Below are 10044 nucleotides of genomic sequence, written 5' to 3'. Positions count from 1 at the left end.
TCGTCAAAAATAAAATTTCCAATTAAAAAATTTACGTAATTGGAAGTAACCAATTAGTCATCATCTTGGATTTGCTCCATCTTCTCAGCTTCAATCCTATATTTGATTATCCTTTTTCAACAAGGCTTGGGTCCATATTAACATGCAATAGACTAGCCCTTGTCTATATCTTGAATTATAATTCACAGCACAATGGTGAGCGACCAGTCTATTTCCATGAGGAAAAGGCTTATAAAATCTAATTCTTTTCTTTACCCATTAAAAAAAATATGAAGAAAAAAACCCCAAGATGGAGATGGTCAAGGAGAAGAACAAGATGGAGCAAATTTTCTTTTTTTCTTTCACTCTTAAGAAGAGACGTGAAGTAAAAAAAAAGAAAAAGGACGCCACTAATATATCTTTGTTAAATATGATGAGGAATGAATAAATCATTGGGTAGTATTTTAGAATTTTGAACCTAGATATTTATTGATAGCTTTTTAATTTCCATGGTTTTGCATTACCAGGGTTCGAGGAAGAAACTATGGAGGGTTGAGCGGAGAGAATTGCTTTGAAATAGAATGGCACTTGATGCCGCTTTCAACTAAGTCAGTGAAATATATATCCATGTTAGGTCGCTAACAACATTCGAACCGTTCTAGTTTTGTAAAACACGTAATCCCAACACGAGATCGGCCCATTTTATTCACCGGGCCACCCCCTTGTAGTGTAAAAGAGTAGTCATAAATAGACTAGTGGTTGCTAGCCCAGGGAAGAAAAGGAGATGAATATATCACTTCCCAACAAGTAAGTGCAAGATGTGATATGGATCCACGAACATCGTCATACCAAACTGGTCATTGGCCCTGTTTGTTTTGGCCATGTTTGGATTCAAAATTAAATAATATTGGATTGTTGGATTCAAAATTAAAAGATTATTAGACTCAAAATCAGTTTTGGGCTCACAATCGGTTCTCAAAATCCAAAACAAACTCAAATTTACGTTTAATTTTGAGTCCAATAATTAGTTTTGAACTCAAAATCAGTTCTCATAATCCAAAATAAAAAGGGCCTTAATTTTGAATCCAACAATCAGTTTTGAACTCAAAATTTGATTCTAAAATTCCAAAACAACCAAGGCTTTAGCAATCTACAAAGTGTTAGAAATGGATGGCTAAAAAGAGTTAAGAAAAAATGGGTTACTGTCAAAATTCAAAGGGAGAAGCCATATTAATTAGATCACGTGGGAGGATCTCTTTACATACGTGTACGACTACAGCAGGAAAGACCAAAGCCACTACACTCCACCTAGAGTGGGCCTCTTGTCTTTTTGTTATTAAATCGAAGAAAGAAACATATGCATCCAGGTTGGACAAAGGTGTAACATTTTCTTTGCTTGTATGGGGGCGGCCTTAATTGTTCCACTAGCATAATAATAACCATCTTTGACAACGATGTAAAGAATTTTTTATTTTCAGATTTTTTTCTCATGTTTAGGTATAGAAAAAGAGGGTTTTGGGAATAGTTGCTGTGGTCTATTTAAAAGGTGTTTTTTCTTTGTTTGATTGCGGGTATCCAGCTAGGGAGGAGACAAGCATTGGATTTACCTGGAACTTACCTAGTAGAATGTGCAGGAGAGAGAGAGAGAGCAAAAAATCAACCTTTTTGGCTGTGATTTCAAACTGCATTGACAACCAAACAAGGGATTTTTTATGACGAGACATCCAAATGCCAGGCAAACCCGCTAAGCTATCACAACTTCTGTGCAACCAAGGTCTACTCTTTCCAGTGTTTGGTAAACTTATTTTTCATGGATTTTTAAGTAAAAATTTCCTATTTTTAAAGAAAATTGTAAACCTACTAGCCTTGGGTTTTTTTAGATGTATTTTTTCTCATAATTTTCCCTCTCTTGCTATTGAAAACCCTAGACACTCAAGGTTATTGGGTTACACTGGCTTGGCACCGTAGTTTAAACTTTAAAGGTGGTTTTGCAAGGTAAAACAGCAAAAAGGGGATTTTATTAGAGTTGGAAGAAGATATTTCTTTGTGAGTTTTATCGGGCTGGTAGAAGGTGACTAGGTGAGTGACATTACAATTGTCATCGCATTTAATTAATGGGAAATGATAAATGCGCCCCTTTTCATCGCTTGGGACACCTAGCTGCATTGTACGTGGCAATCAAGTCACTTCATTCTTTAAATGTGAAGTACAACAGCCCCCTTGCAGTCCACTATAGCTGGGTGTCCCTAGTAATGAAAAGGGGCACATTTATCATTTCCCTAATTGATGAATATCCTCTTGCCAGATTAATTGTTCACATTTCTTGTGCTGGGTTTTTTCAAAATGACACTTCTTTTTGTAAAATGGTATTTTCATTCAAAGCACACTTGGATTTCGGTCAAGACCGAAACCGAAATGCATCGAAACCGAAATATCTGAAATGTATCAAATTTCGGTCGAAATTTCAGAAATTTCATTAAAATAATAATTTTTATTATTTTACCGAATTTTGAAATTTCGGCTCAAAGAAATGACATTTCTTATCTTTTTACCGGATTTCGGCCAGGGCCAAAATTTGTATTGAAACTAAAATTTAAAACCATTGTTATGAAAAGTTGTTATTTTAAAATGAAAGGGTACTTTCATTTGAGATAAATTATATGATGAAAGGCTGTATGAACACGTAAAGGTGGTACGATAAAAGGTACCACCCTTGAGATTTGATCCAACAGCAGCTCCTCAAAGAGTGAGCCTGTTGGATCAAATATCAAGGATGGGATGCTAAGTGCGTGTTCGTAAGGCCTCTCATCATATAAATTCTCTATATTTGAAAGGGTGCCTTCATGTCTTTTTTATCTTCTATAAAAGAAGGCTTAAGGTCTCATTTTCAAAATGGGCTTTCTCCTTTATTACTCTTCTCTTTTCTCTAAGGGCAAACTGGTTTTCATGAACTTGGGGTGCAGTTTTTGTTCTTGATGTAGGCATTGCATCCTCGGGACTTTATTTTGTGAAGCCACTTGCATAAGTGGGGAAATAGAGCCTATATATAAGAGAAAGCTTCAGCTTGCCTTGCATACTCTCTCTCCTCCTATACTATTTCTTGGGACTAAAGAGTTACTTTTTTCATCAACCATTAAAAATTTTCCCAACATCTTGTGCACATTTACTTATGTTTGTTTTGGGGGACCCCATTACGTACTCATAGTGGGCCTTGTCCCAACAAATGGTATCAGAGATTCTGAGTTATTATTTGCTCATTTTCTTGCAAGAAATTTTTTTAAGAAATTATCAGTATTCATTCTGTAGTTAATAAAAAAAAGTAATCAATCAAACAAATGAGATCGAGTGTTGTTGGCTCTGATACAATGAAAAAGATTGCTATATAATTATTATTGATGTTACATTAACATTAGGAGACTAATATCCTTACATATCTTAGGGACCTAAATAATGTCTTATTAGGTCATAACTGGCTCTTACAACTTACAAAAAATTCCAAGTAAAAGAGAGATGGGTAGCAAAGTACCAAAAACAAGTGAGGCACCATCTTTTTCCTTTATTAATATCCTACTAAGATCTTATGTTTGGTCTTGGATAAGCGAACAAATGAGCTTATTGTACCAAATCAAACTAGGTTTTGAAACCTAATTCTCTTCTTTGTAGTCTTCGTTATTATAAGGGCTGAAAAGTTCTGCGAACCAGTTGTTCTTCCTCCATGATCTCCATCCCATCTCTTCACATATTTCGTCACTATGGTTGATGCTATAAGTAGAAATGCAATGCCTCTTATAGAATCTTGTGGTTTTCCTCGCGACCTTGATTTCTTCATTAGTCTGCTCAAGCATCTTTTCCACATTTGGGAGCACGAAGTGATCGTCAAGTAGTCGAGCCAGCCATTTACATCGAAGTTCTGCCGTGTGTAGGTTCGATACGCTCTCCACGTAGCCCACAAAGGCCATGTTTGGTATCAAAGGATGGATTGTACCCCTGTAACAAATAAAAATTCCTCAAAAGATAGAACTATCATATTTCTTTCCAAGAAATTCATGAAGGTGTGTAAATGTAGAGAGAGGGAGAGTCATATATGTGGAGACCATCCAAATCTCCACGTTTCTCCCTCACTTGGATCTCAAAATTTGAGATTTAGAAGGATCTCTCTTCCATATTAATGCAATCAAGATTGTAACCTTCACAACTATTTTAGGATATATATGCTTTTTATTGTTGAGAACATTTTCCAATATGGGTGGCCCACATAGGCAACCTAGCCTACATAGGTTCAGAGAGATTTTTAAACATGGGTTTAGAGCAACCCATAATAATGTCTCTTAAGAGTTTAGTTTAGAAAAAGTGTGGTGCATGGAGTGAATCTAAGAAACAAAAAAAATGGAGTGAAACTAAAATCCTAATCCCTAATCTTATATATGAAGTTGTTGCTTAATGGGAGCAAGACACATTAAGAAAATCAAGGAGTGATTTAGGGTTCTTATTTAAGTGGTCCCTGATCTACAAGGCAAAGCATTAGATTTTTTTTTATCTGAGCATCTAGACTTGGGTAGATTGGAAGATCTCTCTAGTGACTGGTGTACATTATTCTTCGGGAGCGTCTTGAACAGTCAGATCGCACGCATTGCTTTGCAACTCCATCTGATCATCACGGCTGGAGGTATTTCCTCGTTAAGTTTGAATAAAGCTAACATATATCTCTTGTGTATCTTCTTTGTAGATTTGTAGTTATATCTCTCTTTTGGGAAGTTTGGGTGCCATTTATCTTCAAAAGGTAGCAATGCAATGAGCCTCGAGCAGGGATTTAAGTCAACGGATTAGTTTGATCAACTTGTACTTAGATTTCAAAACAACATTAAGCAATGCCATTAGACCATTTGGTTCCGTTTCTTTCGATGTAAATTTTACGCCCATCATTCCACTAGAGAATGGATGTAAATTTTGTTTTACGCCCATTTGACGAAAGAAGCAGTGGCTTTCAATAAAAAACTTATAAAAAGTATGATTTACCTGTATAAAGGCATGACACCAGAAGTGTCTTCTATCAGATCGCGGAAAGGCTCTGGTAATATTGACTTGAGCTTTGTTTTTCCATCAAAGCCTGTTGCAAGAAACACAATGTCGGCTTCCAACTTGGTTTTGTCTTCGAATTCTATCCCCCCATTCCAAAACCACCAATTTGATGCTTTTTTAAACCGAATACGTCCTTGATCAGCTTCTGAGAAAAAGTTCTCTGGCAAGATTGCCATCTGACATGATGCATAATCCTCCTCAAATGGGTGATCTGGTATCAACCCATACTTCTTTAATGGAAGTTTCCACACCAAATAGGACTCAATAAACCTTGAAACGGCCCTTCTCTATGGAAACACACAATAAGACTGCGGGTTAGTAGTTGTTAGAATATATGAGATCTAGATTTGACGGTTGGATCATTATAGTGGTAGATTATGAAGTTATTTTAGTTATATTTCAAACACAAGTAGTTATAGGCAGCCAAGCACCTCTTGCAAAATTTCTCTATATTTATAGTGCAAAGGCATCCCGTAATGTATTGGGGTTTCTTCCTATTTTCCCTACATTTTTTAAGCTCTTCTACTAGTAGACATTTCTGAAAATGCAATAAAATATGGGATATTACAACCTTTTTTCTTCTTGGCCCATCAATCTTTTCATTATTTTTGTTTTATGAATGTTGCTAATGCCATCTGACCTTTTATTTTAGTGGAAACATCTTTAAATATTTACGAGTCTTCAGCCATACTTTTAGAACTTAGAAACACATGCTGCCAAGAAAGAATGTCTTACCAATGGTGACGACAGTAGGCAAAAAAGATGTCTAAGGGAGCTCTGATTGGGCCTTCCATGGAGAAACTGTGAAGATCTTGTGGCATAGAACAAGAAAAAGGGCAATCTCCAAATCCAATAAGAAGGAACTGTCCAATGTAAGGTCCTTATCACCATGGTGCAAGGTTGCCCATCTGGTCCTTTAATCAATAAAATCAACGCCAACAAACACAAGTCAATAACAAATACCAGATTGTGATAAATTACAAAGAAATTTATCTCCATGCTTGTAGCTTTTGCGAATAAAGTATGGGCTCCTCAATGACCAAAGAGTCAATTCTCTGAGTCTTCGATGACTATTGGAATGTCGAACAAAAAGCAGATATTATGGAGAAAGATGGTGACTAACGAATACATACTTCCACCTACCTTATCGAAAAAGGGTTTGTATCCCTCGCATCTATTCCGAATGGTGGCCTAACAGTTTCTGGATGAGTATATATTTACATGCATAAGTATGCATACACACATATAATGATATTTTCACCCCTTTTGTTTGTCTTTTTCTCAGAAATGCTCTCTTACATGAAAAAAAAATCCTAAAACTCTCTCTCTCTCTCTCACACACATACACGCCCGGGCGCGAATGCACACAGAAACACTATTCTCACACACACACACACACACATATATATATATATATATATATATATATATATATATATATATATATAGAGAGAGAGAGAGAGAGAGAGAGAGAGAGAGAGAGGAATGTATTGGTGCGCTTGAGCGCTATAATCAAATGGTGCGCTTGAGTGCACCAATCACATGGGTCCCACAATTTCTGTGAGGATCCAAACCATTCATTTGCAAGGCCCTATCATAGATAGGGTGTGTACCAAAAATCAGCTCCATTGAATCATCCTAACCCCTTCAAAAGTGGAGGGCAAAAATGGGCAAATTTGTGGTCTGTCCATTTTGACCTCCACAAATGGATGGGTTAGGATGATCCTATGGAGCTGATTTTTTGTACACACCCTATCTATGTAAGGGCCTTTCAAATGAATGCTTTGGATCATCCTAACAATGTGGGCCACATGGGTTTGAGAGCTCAAGCGCACCATAAGGATCCAACGCTCAAGCTCACAATCCTTTTCCTCATATATATATATATATATGGAAAACTATATGTTTAGTATTATAAATACCTTGATTAGCCTCTGCACATTCAACAGCTAAATCGATAGCTGATTTCTTGCAACCAACAACCACAACTTTCTTTCCTTGCATTAGCTTAGTGGTGGCTTCTTGATCGAGTTTGCAGTAATCCAAAGAATGCATGATCTTGCCCTGGAACTGTTCAGGTCCTTTATTCTGTGGGAAAACCGGCAACTTTGGTATGTCTCCATATTTTCCGATACACATCACCACGAACTCGAACGAATACCACTAGAAAAAAGAAAGAAAGAAAGAAAAACACACAAAATTATTCAGCCAAGATTCAACCGACATAGTAAAATTGATAAAAGAAGGAAAACGAAGAAAAAAGAAAGTGTAGGGAAATGAGAATTCCACCCATTTTGTTATGTCTTTTCCTAAAAAATGACTGCATTCCCCCCTTCTACTGTTTGTCTCTAGAAAAATAGACCTTTTTTTTCAAAGCGGGTGGGAATATCATTTAGCCAAATTTATTAAATTGATCAATATGCCCCTCTATGAAATTAGCAAACAACTAGTGAACTTGTTCTCCATGGCAAAACCCTGGAAGAGAATCCTTTGGAGTGATTCCGCTTTCGTTCAGAGAATTCATTTCAAATAACTACCACATGTTGCTCGAGTGTAAGAAATTATAGCAATGGGCCAAACTGGTCAAATTTTCCGAAAAAACATTATTTCAATGCAACCAAAAAGGTGCAGAAACGCTGCCTATAAGGGTTAAAGAACGTGACCTAAGTTTCTTAGGCCCAATTCCCACATTTAGGCCACCATGAAAAAAATATTCCATGGAATATTTGTGGGGCCAGTTGTGTGAGATGGGCAAAAGATGGAGAGACTTGTGAGGGTGAGAGTGTGGGGAGCATGAAAAGCTCTATGAAAACAAGAAAAACAGGTATTTTCTTTTCATGAGATTTAGGGATTTATTATGCTATATTTACTCCTGCCCACTCAATTATATCTCTCACCTTCCTTCTCAGCCCTCACACGAGATTAGGCCCACGAATATTCCATGGAAATATTTTTCATGTTTGCCAAACATGGCCATAACTTTCATATTTCCATGTGTAATGGGTATCACTCTTGACCCTTTCCTTCTCATCTCCCATATAATTAAGGATTTGGGTACGTAATTAAGATATTAATTGCTCTTTCTAAATACAACCAAAGACGGTGTAAGAGCAGCAAAGCAACTAGTTTAATAAAAGTGAACCCAATAAAACTGGAACGATGGAGACCAAAAACGAAAATGAGAAAAATACCCTTTTACACAGCCTTACTAACTTTTTGACCAAAACGAACTTTAATTAGTTTTAAGAATGACAACATCCCCTGAGTTGTCAAGAAAACTAGTAAATTTAAGTCGTAAAAAAAGTGTATAGTTTGGTCAAACTCAAGAAATTCATGTGAAAGAGGTTTTATTGATGATATTTTCACCCCCTGGAGTACACGTGCGCCCCCCTTTTAACTTGGTTTGACGTCAAAAAGCGTTAAACCAAGTTATAAGGGGGGCGCATGCGTAGTGGGGTGAAAATATCTAGGAAAATGGTATTTTGTAAAACTAAATAATTTGGGTGACCATTATGCTAAGAAATTCCGATGTAAAATAATTTCATGGCCTGAGGCAGATGGTGACCTGAACAGTCTCTGATCCATGAGTTTTCACGGCAATTTCCCAAACTGGTCGACCGGGAAGTGGGTGCCCGTGCTCCGCCCATTTGCCGTTGGGAGAGGCGCACTCACGGTCCCCAACAAACCGGACCTCCACCACCTTAGAATTGAGCTTCACAAATTTCATGACATCAAAGTTTACAGCGTAGTCATGCAAATATTCAACAATCTCGGTGTGAGTTGGGAATGTGGGGTTTGCTCTATCCGACCATGGGTAGTCGGAGAACTCGTAATCATAGCGAGGAGTTTGGAGCCTCGTTGATCGGTAAGAACAGTGCTTCCAGACCCCACCGATGGAGTTCGAGGCCTCGAACACCACCGGTTTGAGCCCCGCAAGCTCTTTTGCGGCAGCGATGCCGCTTATTCCTGCGCCGATTATGGCCACCCTTGAGTTCCAAACGTTGTTTTGGTTTTGATGGAAAGACATGATGAAGTGAAGAGATGAGGATGTTAGAGCTCTTGGTGTATATAGTTTGGTTTCTCTATGGACAAAGGAGTATAGATGCTAGGGTTTATATAGGGCTCCAAAGGTGAGTCACGTGCGTGATTTAAGTAGAGGAATTTGGATCGTGGACTAAATACTACAATAAAGTTACGTGGACAAGGTGGATTCAGAAACATAGGTCATTGACTAGCCGCCACCAAGATACAACATTTCGGTGCACTCAGATCGTCTATTTTATTTTAGCCTTTGATCTTTTTTTGGCACTAGTATAAATTTCTGCCCATAACCCATTTTTTGAAACTTTTAGAAGGAAATGTCACGTCTTAACACTAGAACTATGTTTCTCTTTTCATCCTTTTTTGGTTTCTTGAAAACCTATCAACCAGAGATTTTTTATTTATTTTTTGACATGATTTGTAGTTGGATAGTGTTTTTTTTTTTAAATGGTGGAATATATTAAATAGGGGTTGGATTGTTCCATACTCAAAAATGTTATGTAATACTTTGTTGCCTCCTTTGACAGTATCAATCGAGATAGTTTGGTCTATGGTGAGTACACTGGTCTAAAGAGGGGGACTGCTTCTTTACAAACCAATTAGGAAAACAAAATATAACACTTTACATCCATTAGATAAAAAATGCATATAGTTTTACATCTCTCTCTCTCTCTCTCTCATGCTGCCACTTACATATCGTTCCTATCATTCACATACATCTCTCTCTCCCTCTGTCTCATATTACACCTTCCATCCCACCCTAACTTTTCACCCATTCCCTTTCATGTTACCTACTTACATCTCATACTATCTGTATACCCTTTTTCCCATCTTACCTATTGACACCTACCTACTTAATTGTCTCATACCTTTCACATAAATCTCTTCCATACTAACACCTCCCTGCCTCTTTCTCCTACTATCACATCAAAAAAAAAAAAAAAA

The 10044-nt window shown here is 37.2% G+C and overlaps 1 protein-coding gene across 1 annotated transcript; it reads right to left on the bottom strand.

Annotated features, from left to right (window-relative positions):
- Window positions 1-3380: 3380 nt before the first annotated feature.
- Window positions 3381-9129, bottom strand: LOC143876849 (putative flavin-containing monooxygenase 1). The gene is made up of 5 exons (XM_077378537.1): window positions 8624-9129; window positions 6981-7221; window positions 5794-5972; window positions 4996-5345; window positions 3381-3966 (listed from the first exon to the last, which is right to left on the bottom strand). Exons 1-5 carry the CDS (start codon window positions 9083-9085, stop codon window positions 3624-3626), a joined length of 1575 nt encoding a protein of 524 aa, XP_077234652.1. The 5' UTR covers window positions 9086-9129; the 3' UTR covers window positions 3381-3623.
- Window positions 9130-10044: the final 915 nt, after the last annotated feature.

The sequence above is a fragment of the Tasmannia lanceolata genome, unplaced genomic scaffold (genome assembly GCF_043159265.1).
Source record: "Tasmannia lanceolata isolate RefF3 unplaced genomic scaffold, GAP_Taslan_0.1 ptg000005l, whole genome shotgun sequence".
NCBI classification, from domain to species: domain Eukaryota; kingdom Viridiplantae; phylum Streptophyta; class Magnoliopsida; order Canellales; family Winteraceae; genus Tasmannia; species Tasmannia lanceolata.
Note: the sequence above shows the minus strand (reverse complement) of the source record. Positions and strands in the feature narration are given on the sequence as shown.

Excerpts from the sequence above, each read along its gene's own strand:
- LOC143876849 (XM_077378537.1), bottom strand. The coding sequence starts at position 9,085 with ATGTCTTTCCATCAAAACCAAAACAACGTTTGGAACTCAAGGGTGGCC. Across the intron at positions 5,973-6,980 it reads ATGTGCAGAGGCTAATCAAG|GACCAGATGGGCAACCTTGC; the intron begins GTATTTATAATA and ends TATTGATTAAAG. Across the intron at positions 5,346-5,793 it reads GCCTACTGTCGTCACCATTG|AGAAGGGCCGTTTCAAGGTT; the intron begins GTAAGACATTCT and ends GTGTTTCCATAG.